The sequence below is a fragment of the Oncorhynchus masou genome, chromosome 33, assembly GCF_036934945.1.
Source record: "Oncorhynchus masou masou isolate Uvic2021 chromosome 33, UVic_Omas_1.1, whole genome shotgun sequence".
Lineage (NCBI taxonomy): Eukaryota > Metazoa > Chordata > Actinopteri > Salmoniformes > Salmonidae > Oncorhynchus > Oncorhynchus masou.
Window position 1 is genome coordinate 6971751 of NC_088244.1, and position 22073 is coordinate 6993823.

Genomic DNA, 22073 nt, shown 5'->3' on the forward strand with positions numbered 1-22073 from the left:
ACTTCAGAAAGGCAGGGCAGGATCGATTTAACATTGATTAAGAATAGGGTATGTATCTTGTAGAAAATATGCACAGCAGGTTCAATAATGCATTCAATCACTGTTCTGCGTCAATTTGTTAATCTTAGCATTAGCCTTGTCGGACTTGGACTAATTGATTTATGTTGATTGTAAATCTCTTTAATACATTTAGGGAAATAGGTCATATCTTTGTTCACTTCCGTTTAAAATTCTTGGGTAGAAAAGTAGGCTATCGGCTATAAAAAGTGACTTTTAGTCTACACAATTCGAATACTAATATCACTTTTAAGATGGTCTAATTATTAAAGGGCTAATCCATTAATTTGTGTCCGATAGTTAGCTGTTGATGTTAATAGCCACGATAAATAATTTGGAGCGATATAATGATCCTTGTCCTTAATCAATACAGTGATTCCGCACTGTGTGGCAGTCAGTCAGTTACTCAGTCATTCAGTTAGTTTGTCAGTCAGCCAGTCATTCAGTTAGTTTGTCAGTCAGCCAGTCATTCAGTTAGTTTGTCAGTCAGCCAGTCGCACTTGCCTTCAGGCAGTAGCCTATGTGAAAGAATGCAGAAAGGGGCGGAGTTGTTCGTTGTGAGATTTTACTTTTTCAAAAGCTCGCCAGTAGATATCACTTACTCTGCCTGAAGACAGAGAGAGAAGAGCACACTGTGACTTCGTTTGAACTGCACCATTATAAATCAATTGGCCTACAGTTACTTCGCGTTTCCATTAGATACGAGCGTTCTGTATAGTGGTGTATATATTGAATGGAGAGCACTTCACAGATTTGGCTGAACTTCGGATCTCCTGTTCTCATCTGCTCATCCACTGACGGTTGGTCCCTCTGTTCTCAGTGGAAAGCTCGCTGCGGACTCGCGCCTGGTTTAGGGACCGCGTGAGAATTGGTGAAACGCTCGAGAGAGAGACTTGCACCCGGTCAGGCTGAGTGAACAGGGGAGTTGTCCCGGGTCTCCCGCGCGCATGGAGGGAGACGTAATGGACAAGCTGGATAGCATGGCTGCGGTGTGTGACTTCGATCCCATTGCGGGAAAAATCCCGGCAACCAAAGTGGAGATCACAGTGTCATGCAGGTAAGCTCACTGAGCCAGCTGATTACTCCGTCTCTCTCACAGACTTTGGATAGGTCCATTGCGCTTTGGAAAATACGGGGCAGGGCACTGCAGTTCCGCGTTCAGGAGAGTTGATAGGCTATATTTCATTGTAATGATGCAATTCATTGCCAATTACAGTTAGATGGGTTATTTAATGAGTATTGTAACGGTCTGACATTTCATCAAGAAGCCTCTAGTTTGCTTTTCTGATGCGCAAGGAGGACAGCGGTTGGCTATAGAAACCTGCTTTCTGTGTTGTGGTTAATGTGGAAATGTCATGTCTAACTTTGAATCGATTTTCCTAATATTATGTTAAAAGGGTAGGGACTACTTGGGGTGGGTGCTTAAACCTTCTTCCCCAAGCTCTTGCTGCGCAACATTTCCATCCTGTAAATAAAACGGTCTCGTGCCACAGTTGAAATCGAGTTTGTTGGCGCGGGGGTAGAAGTTCCTTTAATCAATGCTTTGGTGCCTGCAGTGAAATGTAGAGGATGAATAGACTACATGTAGCCGAGTCTTTCCCTCAACCAGTGACGACCACTGTGCCGCACGATAATGTTGTGGATTGGATCGGGGTGGGGTTCTTGGAAGGACAATAGAGCCGTCAAGCCGAAATCATTTGGCCAGGTTCATTGTAAAAGTATGGGCTACTGTACCCTAATTCGACTGTTCTTGTATTGGTTTCAGTCTTCAATTTCCATGAAGAGGTCAGGGACGTGGAAAATAAACAGATGGTCAAACAAAGCCTGTTAACATGTTTCTTCTTGTCTCTTTGAGTCCATCTGAAGATGTCACTCAAATCTGATACAATGGTTCTACTGCTAATGTGAAGTCTGGTGATTGGTGCTACTGGAGCAGTTTTGTACTCTATCTCCCTCCTTTCTCTCTCTATCTCCCTCCTTTCTCTCTCTATCTCTCTTGCTCTCTATCTCCCTCTTTTCTCTCTCTCTCTTGCTCTCTATCTCCCTATTTTCTCTCATTATTTCTCATTCTCTATCTCCCTCCTTCCTTTCTCTCTCTATCGCTCTCTCACACTCTGAATCTCCCTCCTTTCTCTCTCTCTCACTCTATCTCCCTCTCTCCCTTCTTCCTTTCTCTCGCTATCTCTCACTCTCTATCTCCCTCCCTCCTTTTTTCTCTCTCTATCCACGCCTCTCTCTCTCTCTGACAGAGGCCATCACATCCATGTTGTGTTGGCTATTCCTCGTTGTAACTTAAAGGACACAGCCTGCAGTTTTCTCAAAGCCGCCAATTAATGTGTTTTTCACAGAGCTATCAGAAATTAATATGATGTCATTGGACCTGAAGGAGGAGAGAGATTGATCAGAGGCTTTGCTTTGATGCTGCTTGTGGTCTGTACCCTTGGAGCTACTTACACACGCACACCCACACCCACCCACACACCGACACCCACACACCCACACGCACACCCACCCACACACATACAGACACACACCCACACCCACCCACACACATACACACACCCACACCCACCCACCTACCCACCCATGCGCACACCCACACCCACCCACCCACCCACACCCACACCCACACCCACCCACCCACCCACCCACACCCACCTACCCACACACCCTCACCCACCCACCCACACACCCACCCACACACGCACACCCACACACATCCACCCACCCACACCCACACACGCACACACATACACACACACACCCACACACCCACACCCACCCACACACCCACACACATACACACACGCACACCCACACCCATCCACCTACCCACCCACGCGCACACCCACCCACGCGCACACCCACCCACCCACACCCCACACCCACCCACCCACCCAACCACACACCCACCCTCACCCACCCACCCACACACCCACACACACCCACACACCCACCCACCCACACCCACCCACCCCCACACCCACCCACCCACCCACACACACCCACCCACACACACACCCACACCCACCCACCCACCCCCACACCCACGCCCACACCCCCACCCACCCACACACACAAATATATAAATAAATAGGAATAACAACTTTCTATTAACTGGATGAAATTGATATGGCTGTTTAGTACAACATCAATCATATAAATAAAAAAACTAACCAAACATGCGAAACTATCAAGCGCCCTCATATATTCTTCTCCAAGAAGTGCAATTAATTGGTCATTGACGTTTCACCACACACTCCTAAACTGGCAGAATAAATGCCATCCTAAATATCTCAACTCAGAATAAATGCCATCATAAATATCTCAACTCAGAATAAATGCCATTCTAAATATCTCAACTCAGAATAAATGCCATTCTAAATATCTCAACTCAGAATAAATGCCATTCTAAATATCTCAACTCAGAATAAATGCCATTCTAAATATCTCAACTCAGAATAAATGCCATTCTAAATATCTCAACTCAGAATAAATGCCATCCTAAATATCTGTCAAGGCTCAGGGGAAGACCCAGATACAGACAGTTTCGAAGTAACAAAAGTTTATTACAAAAACAGGGGGGCAGGAAAATGACAGGTTAAGGGCAAGCAGAGGTCAGTAATCCAGAGCAGAGTCTGAAAGATAAAGACCAGCAGGCAGGCTTAGGGTCAGGTCAGGCAGAGGTCAGTAATCCAGGGTGGTGTGAAAAGGTACAGAACGGCATGCAGGCTCAGGGTCAGGGCAGGCAGAGGTCAGTAATCCAGGGTGGTGTGAAAAGGTACAGAACGGCATGCAGGCTCAGGGTCAGGGCAGGCAGAGGTCAGTAATCCAGGGTGGTGTGAAAAGGTACAGAACGGCATGCAGGCTCAGGGTCAGGTCAGGCAGAATGGTCAAAACTGGGAAAACTAGAAAACAGGAAAAACACAAGCTAACTGGCAACAGACACAGAGCACAGGTATAAATACACTGTGGATGATGGGTAAGATCAGTGACACTTGGAGGGGGGTAGAGACGAGCACAATGACAGGTGAAACAGATCAGGGTGTGACAATATCTGAATAACTGTCATCATAAATATCTGAGCACAGAATAATTGCCATCATAAATATCTGAAATTTCATCAACTCAGCAAAAAAAGAAGCGTCCTCTCACTGTCAACTGCGTTTAATTTCAGCAAATTTAACATGTGTAAATATTTGCATGAACATAACAAGATTCAACAACTGAGACATGTACTGAACAAGTTCCAACATGTGACTAACAGAAATGGAATAATGTGTTCCTGAACAAAGGGGGGGGGGGGTCAAAATCAAAAAATTACCCACTCTTCCACCAAGGCACCTTCAAGTCCCCAGACATTTCTGGGGTGAATGGCCCTAGCCCCCACCCTCCGATCCAACAGGTCCCAGATGTGCTCAATGGAATTGAGATCAGGGCTCCTCGCTGGCCATGGCAGAACACTGACATTCCTGTCTTGCAGGAAATCTCGCACAGAATGAGCAGTAAGGTTGGTGACATTGTCATACTGGAGGGTCATGTCAGGATGAGCCTGCAGGAAGGGTACCACATGATGGAGGAGGATGTCTTCCCTGTAACACACAACGTTGAGATTGCCTGCAATGACAACAAGCTCAGTCCAATGATGCTGTGACACACCGCCCCAGACCGCCCAGACCATGACAGACCCTCCACCTCCAAATCAATCCCGCTCCAGAGTACAGGCCTCGGTGTAACGCTAATTCTTTCAGCTGTCCGTCCTGTCTCCCTGTAGCGCTGTCTTAGGCATCTCACAGTATGTACATTGCATTTATTGCCCTAGCCACATCTGCAGTCCTCATGCCTCATTGCAGCATGCCTAAGGCACATTCACACAGATGAGCAGGCATCTTTCTTTTGGTGTTTTTCAGAGTCAGTAGAAAGGCCTCTTTAGTGTCCTAAGTTTTCATAACTGTGACCTTATTTGCCTACCGTCTGTAAGCTGTTAGTGTCTTAACGACCGTTCCACAGGTGCATGTTCATTAATTGTTTATGGTTCATTGAACAAGCATGGGAAGCAGTTTATAAACCCTTTACTATAATCCAAGATGGCATAGCAGTTCAGACGTCTTTTGTCCTCGTCTTGTCGTGCCCCGTATATTTACAACTTTTTTCACATACATTTTTTAATTTTCCATAAACTCATCTTCAAAACACTCTCCTGCAACCCGCATCACCAATTTATATTTAAAAAAAGTATTATTTACCTCAAATCTGTAATCCTCCAAGAAGCTAATCCAGAAGCTAATTCAGAAGCTAATCCAGAAGCTAATTCAGAAGCTAATCCAGAAGCTAGTTAGCTTCTTTACTGGCAAATCGTTAGTATTCAGCTAACCATGGTTTGTGGTCATCAGCTATCCTAGCTCGGAAATCTATCGGCAGTTTTGTACGGCGCAGCGCAGCGCGGCTCGGAACGGAACATACCGGACCAATTTTTCTCCCCATGCCCCTGGATTTCAACCGCTAACTCTGGACACTCCTACCTGGATCTCACAGCTAGCTAGCTGCTATCCGTGTGACTTTTGTCAATTCCGGAGCAAACATCAATTATTCCGGAGCTAGCCAGCTGAAGATTTCCATCAATCACTCCTGGGCTGCAGTCACCTATCCGGACCCGTTTTACTGCCTACGCAGAGCCCCACCGGGCCTTCACAACTGGACTGCCGACGTTATCTACCCGAAGGAGTTATCCGGCTGGCTCCTCCGTAGCGACGTTACCTGAACGCCCATCTGCGCCCATCTTATCGGCTGCTATCTGAATAGACAATCGGACAATTTATTTATTTATTTGTATTATTATTATTATTATTTTTTTCTTCTTGGGCCTCAATAACTATATCTATTGTTTTTATTTTTGTTGTTGGGTGATTTGGATTAATCCCCTCTACCACACGGAACCCCACTAATCTACTGACGGAACGCAAGAGGTGGCTAATAACAGACCTCCATCCTATGCTAGCTTGCTACCGATGGCCTGGCTAGCTGTCTAAATCGCTGTGACCCCCAACCAACCTCTCCACTCACCGGACCCTTTTGATCACTCGACTAAGCATGCCTCTCCTTAATGTCAATATGCCTTGTCCATTGCTGTTCTGGTTAGTGTTTATTGGCTTATTTCACTGTTGAGCCTCTAGTCCTGCTCACTATAACATATCCATTCACATCCTACCATACCTTTGTCTGTACATTATACCTTGATGCTATTTTATCGCCCCCAGAAACCTCCTTTTACTCTCTGTTCCAGACGTTCTAGACGACCAATTCTTATTGCTTTTAGTCTACTCCTCCTCTGTTCCTCTGGCGATGTAGAGGTGAATCCAGGCCCTACAGTGCCTTGCTCCACTCCTATTCCCCAGGCGCTCTCTTTTGATGACTTCTGTAACCGTAATAGCCTTGGTTTCATGCATGTTAACATTAGATGCCTCCTCCCTAAGTTTGTTCTATTCACTGCTTTAGCACACTCTGCCAACCCGGATGTTCTAGCTGTGTCTGAATCCTGGCTTAGGAAGACCACCAAAAATTCTGAAATTTTTAATCCCAAACTACAACATTTTCAGACAAGATAGAACTGCCAAAGGGGGCAGTGTTGCAATCTACTGCAAAGATAACCTGCAGAGTTCTGTCCTACTATCCAGGTCTGTACCCAAACAATTTGAACTTCTACTTTTAAAAATCCACCTCTCTAAAAACAAGTCTCTCACCGTTGCCGCCTGCTATAGACCACCCTCTGCCCCCAGCTGTGCTCTGGACACCATATGTGAACTGATTGCCCCCCATCTATCTTCAGAGCTCGTGCTGCTAGGCGACCTAAACTGGAACATGCTTAACACCCCAGTCATCCTACAATCTAAACTTGATGCCCTCAATCTCACACAAATTATCAATGAACATACCAGGTACCTCCCCAAAGCCTTAAACACGGGCACCCTCATAAATATCATCCTAACCAACTTGCCCTCTAAATACATCTCTGCTGTCTTCAACCAAGATCTCAGCGATCACTGCCTCATTGCTTGCATTAGTACTGGGTCAGCGGTCAAACGACCCCCACTCTTCACTGTAAAACGCTCCCTGAAACACTTCAGCGAGCAGGCCTTTCTAATCGACCTGGCCGGGGTATCCTGGAAGGATATTGATCTCATCCCGTCAGTAGAGGATGCCTGGATATTTTTAAAAAAAAGCCTTCCTAACCATCTTAAGTAAACATGCCCCATTCAAGGAATTTAGAACCAGGAACAGATATAGCCCTTGGTTCTCCCCAGACCTGACTGCCCTTAACCAACACAAAAACATCCTATGGCGTTCTGCATTAGCATCGAACAGCCCCTGAGATATGCAGCTGTTCAGGGAAGCTAGATACCATTATACACAGGCAGTTAGAAAAGCCAAGGCTAGCTTTTTCAAGCAGAAATTTGCTTCCTGCAACACTAACTCAAAAAAGTTCTGGGACACTGTAAAGTCCATGGAGAATAAGAACACCTCCTCCCAGCTGTCCACTGCACTGATAGGAAACACTGTCACCACTGATAAATCCACCATAATTGAGAATTTCAATAAGCATTTTTCTACGGCTGGCCATGCTTTCCACCTGGCTACTTCTACCCCGGTCAACAGCACTGCACCCCCCACAACAACTCGCCCAAGCCTTCCCCATTTCTCCTTCTCCCAAATCCGTTCAGCTGATGTTCTGAAAGAGCTGCAAAATCTGGACCCCTACAAATCAGCCGGGCTAGACAATCTGGACCCTTTCTTTCTAAAATTATCTGCCGAAATTGTTGCCACCCCTATTACTAGCCTGTTCAACCTCTTTTGTGTCGTCTGAGATTCCCAAAGATTGGAAAGCAGCTGCGGTCATCCCCCTCTTCAAAGGGGGGGACACTCTTGACCCAAACTGCTACAGACCTATATCTATCCTACCATGCCTTTCTAAGGTCTTCGAAAGCCAAGTCAACAAACAGATTACCGACCATTTCGAATCTCACCATACCTTCTCTGCTATGCAATCTGGTTTCAGAGCTGGTCATGGGTGCACCTCAGCCACGTTCAAGGTCCTAAACGATATCTTAACCGCCATCAATGAGAAACATTACTGTGCAGCCGTTCATTGATCTGGCCAAGGCTTTCGACTCTGTCAATCACCACATCCTCATCGGCAGACTCGACAGCCTTGGTTTCTCAAATGATTGCCTCACCTGGTTCACCAACTACTTCTCTGATAGAGTTCAGTGTGTCAAATCGGAGGGTCTGCTGTCCGGACCTCTGGCAGTCTCTATGGGGGTGCCACAGGGTTCAATTCTTGGACCAACTCTCTTCTCTGTATACATCAATGAGGTCGCTCTTGCTGCTGGTGAGTCTCTGATCCACCTCTACGCAGACGACACCATTCTGTATACCTCTGGCCCTTCTTTGGACACTGTGTTAAAAACCCTCCAGGCAAGCTTCAATGCCATACAACTCTCCTTCCATGGCATCCAATTGCTCTTAAATACAAGTAAAACTAAATGTATGCTCTTCAACCGATCGCTACCTGCACCTGCCCGCCGTCTAGCGTCACTACTCTGGACGGCTCTGACTTAGAATACGTGGACAACTACAAATACTTAGGGACACTGTAAAGTCCATGGAGAGTAAGAACAAGCATCCTTCACTCATGCTGCCAAACATACCCTTGTAAACTGACCATCCTACCAATCCTCGACTTTGGCGATGTCATTTACAAAATAGCCTCCAATACCCTACTCAACAAATTGGATGCAGTCTATCACAGTGCAATCCGTTTTGTCACCAAAGCCCCAAATACTACCAACCATTGCGACCTGTATGCTCTCGTTGGCTGGCCCTCGCTTCATACTCGTCGCCAAACCCACTGGCTCCATGTCATCTACAAGACCCTGCTAGGTAAAGTCCCCCCTTATCTCAGCTCGCTGGTCACCATAGCATCTCCCACCTGTAGCACACGCTCCAGCAGGTATATCTCTCTCGTCACCCCCAAAACCAATTCTTTCTTTGGCCGCCTCTCCTTCCAGTTCTCTGCTGCCAATGACTGGAACGAACTACAAACATCTCTGAAACTGGAAACACTTATCTCCCTCACTAGCTTTAAGCACCAACTGTCAGAGCAGCTCACAGATTACTGCACCTGTACATAGCCCACCTATAATTTAGCCCAAACAACTACCTCTTTCCCTACTGTATTTAATTTATTTATTTATTTTGCTCCTTTGCACCCCATTATTTCCACACAGAACCCCTCCACTGGTTTCTTGGGCTCAGTGCTAGTGAATGACACTCAACCTGTCTTCATCATAAGGGAGGTTTCTGAGTCAAAGGTGAACAAGGTGATTAGCTCACTAAAGAACTCTAAAGCCAAAGATGTGTTTGGGATGGACTCTACCTTTCTTAAAAACTACAAAGAGTCACTCATTGGCCCCATTACTAAGGTCACCAACACATCTATTGGTCTCGGTGTGTTTCCAAGGGTATGGAAGTCGGCCATAATAACGGCCATCTTTAAATCAGGCGACCCTGCTGACGTGAGTAACTACAGGCCCATTAGTATACTACCTGTGGTGTCAAAGGTTGTTGAAAAGTGTGTAGCAGAACAACTGATTGCCCACCTCAACAACAGCCCCTTCACATTACACTCCATGCAGTTTGGCTTCAAAGCGAAACACTCCACAGAAACGGCCAACTGCTTTCTTCTGGAAAATGTGAAGTCCAAGATGGACAAAGGGGGTGCTGTTGGGGCTGTGTTTCTGGACCTAAGGAAGGCTTTTGATACTGTTAACCATGAGATTCTCATCACAAAATTGTCCAAGTTCAACTTTTCCCCTGATGCCTTGAGATGGATGAAATCATACCTTGAAGGCAGAACTCAGTGTGTCAGAGTGAGCAATGAGCTGTCGCCCACTCGCAGCTATGATGTGGGCGTGCCCCAAGGGTCAATACTGGGGCCCCTCCTGTTCAGCCTGTACATTAATGATCTGCCTTCTGTCTGTACTGGGTCTGAAGTTCAAATGTATGCAGATGATACAGTGATATATGTGCATGCAAAGAGCAAACAACAAGCTGCACAAGAACTCACTACTGTAATGGTCCAGGTTACAAAGTGGCTCAGTGACTCGTGTTTGCATCTCAATGTGAAAAAAACTTTTGCATGTTCTTCACAAAGAGGGCAACAGATGCTACTGAGCCAGATGTCTATGTGTCAGGGGAGAAGCTCCAGGTGGTATCCGATTTTAAGTACCTTGGCATCATACTTGATTCCAACCTCTCTTTTAAAAAGCATGTGAAAAAGGTAATTCAAATAACTAAATTCAACCTAGCTAATTTCCAATTTATACGAAATTGTTTGACTACAGAGGTAGCAAAACTGTACTTCAACTCTATGATACTCCCCACTTAACATACTGCTTGACTAGTTGGGCCCAAGCTTGCTGTACAACATTAAAACCTATTCAGTCTGTCTACAAACAGGCTCTCAAAGTGCTTGATAGGAAGCCCAATAGCCATCATCATTGTCACATCCTTAGAAAGCATGAGCTCTTGAGTTGGGAAAATCTTGTGCAATACACCGACGCATGTCTTGTATTCAAGATCCTTAATGGCCTGGCTCCCCCTCCACTCAATATTTTTGTTAAACAGAAAACCCAGACATATGGCAGCAGATCCACAAGGTCTGCCATGAGAGGTGACTGTATAGTTCCCCTAAGGAAAAGCACCTTTAGTAAATCTGCATTCTCTGTGAGAGCTTCCCATGTCTGGAATACACTGCCATCAGACACACATAACTGCACCACATATCACACTTTCACAAAATGCTTGAAGACATGGCTAAAGGTCAATCAGATTTGTGAACATGGTCCCTAGCTGTGTGTTGCCGCTTTCCATGTTGTCTGTTGTCTGTAGCTTGTGAAGTGTGGAAACACTTTGTTGCTTTTATGAATTTTGTCTTGTTGCTTTTATGAATTTTGTCTTGCTGCTTTTTGTTCTATGTTGCTCTGTCTGTATACTATGTCTTGCTTGTCCTATGTTGCAATGTCTTGCTTGTTCTATGTTGCTATTGTCTATATTGTAATTGTTTTTAATAACCTGCCCAGGGACTGCGGTTGAAAATTAGCCGGGTGGCTAAAACCGGCACTTTTACCGAAACGTTGATTAATGTGCACTGTCCCTGTAAAAATAAAAATATACTCAAACTCAAACTCAATTCTTCCATTGCAAATTTACCATTCCAGTGTTTTACTTGCTATATTGTATTTACTTTGCCAGCATGGTCTTTTTTTGCCTTTACCTCCCTTATCTCACCTCATTTGCTCACATCGTATATAGACATTTACATTACATTTAAGTCATTTGGCAGACTCTCTTATCCAGAGCGACTTACAAATTGGTGAATTCACCTTATACTGTATTATTGACTGTATGTTTGTTTTACTCCATGTGTAACTCTGTGTCGTTGTATGTGTCGACCTGCTTTGCTTTATCTTGGCCAGGTCGCAATTGTAATTGAGAACTTGTTCTCAACTTGCCTACCTGGTTAAATAAAGGTGAAATAAAATAAATAAAAATAAACAAGCAAGATCTGTGAAGTTATTTGGATTTTTTACGAATTTTCTTTGATAGACAGTGTCCTGAAAAATGGACATTTCTTTTTTTCCTGAGTTTACAAGATCAGTGGTAGAGAGACCTGGAGTTGAATAGAAAGCTCTTCTGACTGGCTGGCTGGCTGGCTGGCTGACTGGCTGGCTGGCTGACTGGCTGGCTGACTGGCTGACTGGCAGGCTGGCTGGCTGACTGGCTGGCTAAATGGCTGACTGACTGGCAGGCTGACTGGCTGGCTAAATGGCTGGCTAAATGGCTGGCTGACTGGCTGGCTAAATGGCTTGCTGACTGGCTGTCTGACTGGCTGACTACAGTATATAAAGAGCAGTTCAATCACTGATAAGGATAATTAGTTATACAGGGGCTTGTATTATCACAGTCAGGGTCTGAAGTTTGGTTGCTGTAATAGTTCACACAGAGAGTCTCAAAGCAGCTCTGAGTGTTCTGATCTATATTGTGCAGCATTCATCCACACCTGTTGCTGCTACTCATGCTGTATGTAATGGGATTCTCAATATACACGTCATATCAGCTTGATGGCTCTTTGATAAATGTGTGTATTTGTGAATGTGTGTGTTTGTTCCTGACAAGTGTAAGCTACGCGCTTGTGTCAGTTTGTGTGTATGTGCAAGCGTGTGTGTGTGTGTACTCCCACCCATGTTTATGCATACGTGCAGTGGTGTAAAGTACTTAAGTGAAATTACTTTAAAGTACTTCAGTGGCTTGCGAAAGTATTCGCCCCCTTTGCGTTTTTCCTATTTTGTTGCCTTAACCTGGAATTAAAAAAATTTTGGGGTGGGTTTGTATACCTTGATTTACACAACATGCCTACCTCTTTGAAGATACAAAATATTATTGTGAAACAAACTAGAAATAAGTTAAAAAAGAGAACTTGAGCATGCTTAACTAGTCAGCCCCCCAAAGTCAATAATTTGTAGAGCCACCTTTCGCAGCAATTACAGCCACAAGACTCTTGGGGAATGTCTCTATAAGCTTGGCACATCTATCCACTGGGATTTTTGCCCATTCTTCAATGCAAAACTGGGCCAGCTCCTTCAAGTTGGATGGATTCCGCTGGTGTACAGCAATCTTTAAGTCATACCACAAATTCTCAATTGATTCTAGGCTTTGACTTGGCCAATCCAAGACATTTAAATATTTCCCCTTAAACCACTCGAGTGTTGCTTTAACAGTATGCTTAGGGTCATTGTCCTGCTGGAAGTTGAACCTCCGTCCCAGTCTCAAATCTCTGTAATACTGAACCAGGTTTCCTTCAAGATTTTCCCTTTATTTATCACCAACCATCATTCCTTTAATTCTGACCAGTTTCCCTGCTGATGGAAAAACATCCCCAGTGTCACGCCCTGGCCATAGAGAGGCTTTTATTCTCTATTTTGGTTAGGCCAGGGTGTTACTAGCGTGGGCATTCTATGTTCATTTGCTGCTTTGGATTTCTTTGTGGTTTGGCCAGGTGTGGTTCTCAATCAGAGACAGCTGTCTATCGTAGTCTCTGAGAACCATACTTAGGTAGCTTGTTCCCACATGGTTTTTGTGGGTAGTTGCTTTCTGTTTTTGTGTCTGCACCAGACAGAACTGTTTCGGTTGTCCTCTTTATTGTTTTGCTATTCAGTGTTCAGTTCAACTAATAAAAGATGAACACGTTCCACGCTGCACCTTGGTCCTCCCCTTCTTCCACCAACAGCCGTTACACACCGCATGATGCTGCCACCATGCTTCACTGTGGGGATGTTGTTCTCGGGGTGATGAGAGGTGGTGGGTTTGCCTCAGACATAGCATTTTCCCTGATGGCCAAAAATCTCAATTTTAGTCTCATCTGACCAGAGTACCTTCCTCTGTTGTTTGGGGAGTCTCCCACATACACTTTGGCGTACACCAAAGGTGTTTACCTATTTTTAATTTATTTGAGCAATGGCTTTTTTTCTGGCCACTCTTCCGTAAACCCCAGCTCTGTGGAGTGTACGGCTTAAAGTGGTCCGATGGACAGATACTCCAATATCTGTCATTGTAAATAAGAAATTGTTCTTAACTAACTTGACTAGTTATAAAACATTGGACTTTTACTCAAGTAGTATTTAACTGGCTGACTTCCACTTTTACTCAAGTAGTATTTAACTGGCTGAATTCCACTTTTACTCAAGTAGTTTTTAACTGGCTGACTTCCACTTTTACTCAAGTAGTTTTTAACTGGTTGACTTCCACTTTTACTCAAGTAGTTTTTAACTGGCTGACTTCCACTTTTACTTGAGTCACTTTCCATTAAAAGGTATCTATACTTTTACTCAAGGGTACTTTTTCAAACACTGCAAGCGTGTGTGTGTGTACTCTCACCTGTGTTTATACATGTGTGTGTATGAAGTAACAGCAGATGTATTTTAGTCTTGCTAGTTGATCTCATCGTTCATCTTGTTGTTTATTCTCCTTCCAACCCCTCATACATTACACAGTGAGGTTGACTGTTTCAGTGCGAAAGCCCTCTGGCTCTGTAGTTCTCTTGTCTCTCTTGTTTGTCTCGCTAGAGAACTTCTCCATACAAGTCAAGACTACAGGGAGACATTCATTCATATTTTTTTTTCTTTTCACAAAGCCTTGCTTGTATAGCATCTGTGGCAGAAGCTGTTGCAGCTACACTGAACCACCCACCAGCTCCATCTTTATTTCAGTTGATTTCACATCCAGCTGTTTAAGGATAGATTCTGAATTATATTTCGGAAAGCATATTGATTATATATATGTCTTTAAACTATTAAGCTTGGGTTTACTATACAGGTCTAAGAACTCTTTTGTTGTATTGATTAGAAAGACCTTAGTAACCCAACTATTGCTTCCTATCCTAGACTATGATGGCATCCTCTATCAAATCACCCCAATACCTTTATTTTGCGATTTAGATGGCATTTAAAACCATCTATGCAGAGTCATTCATGGATGCCATTATAATATATATATTTTTAAACAATGTCTGAATCACTAAATTGACTGTCACTTCCAAACAGAAAGCAACTGCATTGGAACCACTTTCTTTTTAAACGTATACATTTTTTACAATGATGATAGCTTTGCACACTCTTGGCATTCTCTCAACCAGCTTCACCTGGAATGCTTTTCCAACAGTCTTGAAGGAGTTCCCACATATGCTAAGCACTTGTTGGCAGCATTTCCTTCACTCTGCGTTCCAACTCATCCAAAACCATCTCAATTGGGTTGAGGTCAGGTGATTGTGAACACTCTCTTTCTTGGTCAAATATCTCTTACACATGCCTGGAGGTGTGTTGGGTTATTTTCCTATTCAAAAACTATTCAAAAATACATATTTTATTCTACAGTGGCTCCTCCTGAAAGTTGTTTGGTTTGAAAAAATAACATCTTTGACTCTGGAATAGTCCGCATAATTGAATTGTAATAGTCAGCACATTAACTTCATGTGTATTAGTCAGCTTAATTGAATGTGTAATGGACTCCAATTGAATGTGCAATAGTCTGGTTAATTGAATGTGTAATAGTCTGGTTAATTGAATGTGTAATAGTCTGGTTAATTGAATGTGTAATAGTCTGGCTAATTGAATGTGTAATAGTCTGGCTAATTGAATGTGTAATAGTCTGGCTAATTGAATGTGTAATGGTCTGGTTAATTGAATGTGTAATATTCTGGTTAATTGAATGTGTAATAGTCTGGTTAATTGAATGTGTAATGGTCATCTTAATTGAATGTGTAATAGTCTGATTAATTGAATGTGTAATAGTCAGGTTAATGGAATGTGTAATAGTCTGGTTAATTGAATGTGTAATAGTCTGGTTAATTGAATCCTTTGACTCTCTATGTCCCCTATCCTCCAGGCCGGCTCGGTCCTCCCCTCCCGCTCCGTGGCTCGACGACTTATTGCGAGCTCACAGAACAGGGCTCCGGGCAGCCGAGCGGAAATGGAGGAAAACTCGCCTCCCTGCGGACCTGGCATCCTTTCACTCCCTCCTCTCTACATTTTCCTCCTCTGTCTCTGCTGCTAAAGCCACTTTCTACCACTCTAAATTCCAAGCATCTGCCTCTAACCCTAGGAAGCTCTTTGCCACCTTCTCCTCCCTCCTGAATCCTCCTCCCCCTCCCCCCTCCTCCCTCTCTGCAGATGACTTCGTCAACCATTTTGAAAAGAAGGTCGACGACATCCGATCCTCGTTTGCTAAGTCAAACGACACCGCTGGTTCTGCTCACACTGCCCTACCCTGTGCTCTGACCTCTTTCTCCCCTCTCTCTCCCCTCTCTCTCCAGATGAAATCTCGCTTCTTGTGACGGCCGGCCGCCCAACAACCTGCCCGCTTGACCCTATCCCCTCCTCTCTTCTCCAGACCATATCCGGAGACCTTCTCCCTTACCTCACCTCGCTCATCAACTCATCCCTGACCGCTACGTCCCTTCCGTCTTCAAGAGAGCGAGAGTTGCACCCCTTCTGAAAAAACCTACACTCGATCCCTCCGATGTCAACAACTACAGACCAGTATCCCTTCTTTCTTTTCTCTCCAAAACTCTTGAACGTGCCGTCCTTGGCCAGCTCTCCCGCTATCTCTCTCAGAATGACCTTCTTGATCCAAATCAGTCAGGTTTCAAGACTAGTCATTCAACTGAGACTGCTCTTCTCTGTATCACGGAGGCGCTCCGCACTGCTAAAGCTAACTCTCTCTCCTCTGCTCTCAACCTTCTAGACCTATCGGCTGCCTTCGATACTGTGAACCATCAGATCCTCCTCTCCACCCTCTCCGAGTTGGGCATCTCCGGCGCGGCCCACGCTTGGATTGCGTCCTACCTGACAGGTCGCTCCTACCAGGTGGCGTGGCGAGAATCTGTCTCCTCGCCACGCGCTCTCACCACTGGTGTCCCCCAGGGCTCTGTTCTAGGCCCTCTCCTATTCTCGCTATACACCAAGTCACTTGGCTCTGTCATAACCTCACATGGTCTCTCCTATCATTGCTATGCAGACGACACACAATTAATCTTCTCCTTTCCCCCTTCTGATGACCAGGTGGCGAATCGCATCTCTGCATGTCTGGCAGACATATCAGTGTGGATGACGGATCACCACCTCAAGCTGAACCTCGGCAAGACGGAGCTGCTCTTCCTCCCGGGGAAGGACTGCCCGTTCCATGATCTCGCCATCACGGTTGACAACTCCATTGTGTCCTCCTCCCAGAGCGCTAAGAACCTTGGCGTGATCCTGGACAACACCCTGTCGTTCTCAACTAACATCATGGCGGTGGCCCGTTCCTGTAGGTTCATGCTCTACAACATCCGCAGAGTACGACCCTGCCTCACACAGGAAGCGGCGCAGGTCCTAATCCAGGCACTTGTCATCTCCCGTCTGGATTACTGCAACTCGCTGTTGGCTGGGCTCCCTGCCTGTGCCATTAAACCCCTACAACTCATCCAGAACGCCGCAGCCCGTCTGGTGTTCAACCTTCCCAAGTTCTCTCACGTCACCCCGCTCCTCCGCTCTCTCCACTGGCTTCCAGTTGAAGCTCGCATCCGCTACAAGACCATGGTGCTTGCCTACGGAGCTGTGAGGGGAACGGCACCGCAGTACCTCCAGGCTCTGATCAGGCCCTACACCCAAACAAGGGCACTGCGTTCATCCACCTCTGGCCTGCTCGCCTCCCTACCACTGAGGAAGTACAGTTCCCGCTCAGCCCAGTCAAAACTGTTCGCTGCTCTGGCCCCCCAATGGTGGAACAAACTCCCTCACGACGCCAGGACAGCGGAGTCAATCACCACCTTCCGGAGACACCTGAAACCCCACCTCTTCAAGGAATACCTAGGATAGGATAAGTAATCCTTCTCACCCCCCCCTTAAATGATTTAGATGCAGTATTGTAAAGTGGCTGTTCCACTGGATGTCAGAAGGTGAATTCACCAATTTGTAAGTCGCTCTGGATAAGAGCGTCTGCTAAATGACTTAAATGTAATGTAAATGGTCTGCTCTGGTGAGGGGTCTGGTCTGGTGAATGGTCTGGTGAGTGGTCTGGTCTGGTGATGGGTCTGGTCTGGTGAGTGGTCTGGTCTGGTGAGGAGTCTGGTGAGTAGTCTGGTCATGTGAGTGGTCTGGTGAGTGGTCTGGTCTAGTGAGGGGTCTGGTCAGGTGAGTGGTCTGGTCTGGTGAGTGGTCTGGTCTGGTGAGGGGTCTGGTCAGGTGAGTGGTCTGGTCTGGTGAGTGGTCTGGTCTGGTCTGGTGAGGGGTCTGGTCTGGTGAGGGGTCTTGTCTGGTGAGGGGTCTTGTCTGGTGAGGGGTCTGGTCTGGTGAGTGGTCTGGTCTGGATAGGGGTCTGGTCTGGCGAGGGGTCTGGTCAGGTGAATGGTCTGGTCAGGTGAGTGGTCGGTCTGGTCTGGTGAGTGGTCTGGTGAGTAGTCTGGTCTTGTGAGGGGTCTGGTCTGGTGAGTGGTCAGGTGAATGGTCTGGTCTGGTGAGTGGTCTGCTCTGGTGAGGGGTCTGGTCTGGTGAATGGTTTGGTGAGGGGTCTGGTCTGGTGAATGGTCTGGTCTGGTGAGTGGTCTGGTGAGGGGTCTTGTCTTGTGAGTGGTCAGGTGAGGGTTCTGGTCTGGTGAATGGTCTGGTGAGGGGACTGGTCTGGTGAGGGGTCTGGTGAGTGGTCTGGTCTGGTGAATGGTCTGGTGAGGGGTCTTGTCTGGTGAGGGGTCTGGTCTGGTGAGTGGTCTGATCTGGATAAGGGTCTGGTCAGGTGAGTGGTCTGGTCTGGTGAGTGGTCTGGTGAGTAGTCTGGTCTGGTGAGGGGTCTGGTCTGGTGAGTGAGAGACATGGTCAGGGTGCTATGTTCGTGTTGGTGAGAGACATGGTCAGGGGGCTAGGTTTGTGTTGGTGAGAGACATGGTCAGGGTGCTAGGTTTGTGTTGGTGAGAGACATGGTCTGGGGCTAGGTTTGTGTTGGTGAGAGACATGGTCTGGGGCTAGGTTTGTGTTGGTGAGAGACATGGTCAGGGTGCTATGTTCGTGTTGGTGAGAGACATGGTCTGGGGCTAGGTTTGTGTTGGTGAGAGACATGGTCAGGGTGCTATGTTCGTGTTGGTGAGAGACATGGTCTGGGGCTAGGTTTGTGTTGGTGAGAGACATGGTCAGGGTGCTATGTTCGTGTTGGTGAGAGACATGGTCTGGGGCTAGGTTTATGTTGGTGAGAGACATGGCCGTGGGCTAGGTTTGTGTCGGTGAGAGACATGGTCTGGGGCTAGGTTTGTGTTGGTGAGAGACATGGACAGGGTGCTAGGTTTGTGTTGGTGAGAGACATGGTCAGGGGCTAGGTTTGTGTTGGTGAGAGACATGGCCGTGGGCTAGGTTTGTGTTGGTGAGAGACATGGTCAGGGGCTAGGTTTATGTTGGTGAGAGACATGGCCGTGGGCTAGGTTTGTGTTGGTGAGAGACATGGTCAGGGTGCTAGGTTTGTGTTGGTGAGAGACATGGCCGTGGGCTGGGTTTGTGTTGGTGAGAGACATGGCCGTGGGCTAGGTTTGTGTTGGTGAGAGACATGGTCAGGGGCTAGGTTTGTGTTGGTGAGAGACATGGTCAGGGGCTAGGTTTGTGTTGGTGAGAGACATGGTCAGGGGCTATGTTTGTGTTGGTGAGAGACATGGCCGTGGGCTGGGTTTGTGTTGGTGAGAGACATGGCCGTGGGCTAGGTTTGTGTTGGTGAGAGACATGGTCAGGGTGCTAGGTTTGTGTTGGTGAGAGACATGGTCAGGGGCTAGGTTTATGTTGGTGAGAGACATGGTCAGGGTGCTATGTTTGTGTTGGTGAGAGACATGGTCTGGGGCTAGGTTTGTGTTGGTGAGAGACATGGTCAGGGGCTGGGTTTGTGTTGGTGAGAGACATGGCTGTGGGTTAGGTTTGTGTTGTTGAGAGACATGGTCAGGGGCTAGGTTTGTGTTGGTGAGAGACATGGTCAGGGGCTAGGTTTGTGTTGGTGAGAGACATGGTCAGGGGCTAGGTTTGTGTTGGTGAGAGACATGGTCAGGGGCTATGTTTATGTTGGTGAGAGACATGGCCATGGGCTGGGTTTGTGTTGGTGAGAGACATGGCCGTGGGCTAGGTTTGTGTTGGTGAGAGACATGGTCAGGGTGCTAGGTTTGTGTTGGTGAGAGACATGGTCAGGGGCTAGGTTTATGTTGGTGAGAGACATGGTCAGGGTGCTATGTTTGTGTTGGTGAGAGACATGGTCTGGGGCTAGGTTTGTGTTGGTGAGAGACATGGTCAGGGGCTGGGTTTGTGTTGGTGAGAGACATGGCTGTGGGTTAGGTTTTGTGTTGTTGAGAGACATGGCTGTGGGCTAGGTTTGTGTTGGTGAGAGACATGGCTGTGGGCTAGGTTTGTGTTGGTGAGAGACATGGTCAGGGGCTAGGTTTGTGTTGGTGAGAGACATGGTCAGGGGCTAGGTTTGTGTTGGTGAGAGACATGGTCTGGGTGCTAGGTTTGTGTTGGTGAGAGACATGGTCAGGGGCTAGGTTTGTGTTGGTGAGAGACATGGCCGTTGGCTGGGTTTGTGTTGGTGAGAGACATGGCCGTGGGCTAGGTTTGTGTTGGTGAGAGACATGTTCAGGGGCTAGGTTTGTGTTGGTGAGAGACATGTTCAGGGGCTAGGTTTGTGTTGGTGAGAGACATGGTCAGGGGCTAGGTTTGTGTTGGTGAGAGACATGGCTGTGGGCTGGGTTTGTGTTGGTGAGAGACATGGCCGTGGGCTAGGTTTGTGTTGGTGAGAGACATGGTCTGGGACTATGTTTGTGTTGGTGAGAGACATGGCCGTGGGCTAGGTTTGTGTTGGTGAGAGACATGGCCGTGGGCTAGGTTTGTGTTGGTGAGAGACATGGTCAGGGTGCTAGGTTTGTTTTAGGTGAGAGACATGGTCAGGGGCTAGGTTTGTGTTGTTGAGAGACATGGTCAGGGTGCTAGGTTTGTGTTGGTGAGAAACATGGTCAGGGGCTAGGTTTGTGTTGGGGAGAGACATGTTCAGGGGCTAGGTTTGTGTTGGTGAGAGACATGGCTGTGGGCTAGGTTTGTGTTGGTGAGAGACATGGTCAGGGTGCTAGGTTTGTGTTGGTGAGAGACATGGTCAGGGGCTAGGTTTGTGTTGGTGAGAGACATGGTCAGGGGCTAGGTTTGTGTTGGTGAGAGACATGGTAAGGGGCTAGGTTTGTGTTGGTGAGAGACATGGTCAGGGGCTGGGTTTGTGTTGGTGAGAGACATGGTCAGGGGCTGGGTTTGTGTTGGTGAGAGACATGGTCAGGGGCTGGGTTTGTGTTGGTGAGAGACATGGTCAGGGTGCTAGGTTTGTGTTGGTGAGAGACATGGTCAGGGTGCTAGGTTTGTGTTGGTGAGAGACATGGTCAGGGTGCTAGGTTTGTGTTGGTGAGAGACATGGTCAGGGTGCTAGGTTTGTGTTGGTGAGAGACATGGTCAGGGGGCTAGGTTTGTGTTGGTGAGAGACATGGTCAGGGGGCTAGGTTTGTGTTGGTGAGAGACATGGTCAGGGGGCTAGGTTTGTGTTGGTGAGAGACATGGTCAGGGGCTAGGTTTGTGTTGGTGAGAGACATGGTCAGGGGGCTAGGTTTGTGTTGGTGAGAGACATGGTCAGGGGGCTAGGTTTGTGTTGGTGAGAGACATGGTCAGGGGCTAGGTTTGTGTTGGTGAGAGACATGGTCAGGGGGCTAGGTTTGTGTTGGTGAGAGACATGGTCAGGGGGCTAGGTTTGTGTTGGTGAGAGACATGGTCATTGGGCTAGGTTTGTGTTGGTGAGAGACATGGCCATGGGCTAGGTTTGTGTTGGTGAGAGACATGGTCAGGGTGCTAGGTTTGTGTTGGTGAGAGACATGGTCAGGGGGCTAGGTTTGTGTTGGTGAGAGACATGGTCAGGGGCTAGGTTTGTGTTGGTGAGAGACATGGTCAGGGGCTAGGTTTGTGTTGGTGAGAGACATGGTCAGGGGCTAGGTTTGTGTTGGTGAGAGACATGGTCAGGGGCTAGGTTTGTGTTGGTGAGAGACATGGTCAGGGGCTAGGTTTGTGTTGGTGAGAGACATGGTCAGGGGCTAGGTTTATGTTGGTGAGAGACATGGTCAGGGGCTAGGTTTGTGTTGGTGAGAGACATGGTCAGGGGCTAGGTTTGTGTTGGTGAGAGACATGGTCAGGGGCTAGGTTTGTGTTGGTGAGAGACATGGTCAGGGGCTAGGTTTGTGTTGGTGAGAGACATGGTCAGGGGCTAGGTTTGTGTTGGTGAGAGACATGGTCAGGGGCTAGGTTTGTGTTGGTGAGAGACATGGTCAGGGGCTAGGTTTGTGTTGGTGAGAGACATGGTCAGGGGCTAGGTTTGTGTTG

At 46.9% G+C, this 22073-nt stretch overlaps 1 protein-coding gene across 2 annotated transcripts in view; it reads left to right on the forward strand.

Moving 5' to 3' along the window:
• The first annotated feature begins 691 nt into the window (after positions 1-691).
• The window catches only part of LOC135527745 (copine-5-like), a 188911-nt gene continuing 167529 nt past the window's right edge, over positions 692-22073 (forward strand). For both annotated transcript variants that reach the window (XM_064956278.1, XM_064956279.1), the window contains exon 1: positions 692-1114. In XM_064956278.1, the coding sequence (XP_064812350.1) occupies positions 1005-1114 (110 nt within the window). In that variant the 5' untranslated portion in view covers positions 692-1004. The remainder of the gene's footprint in view (positions 1115-22073) is intronic.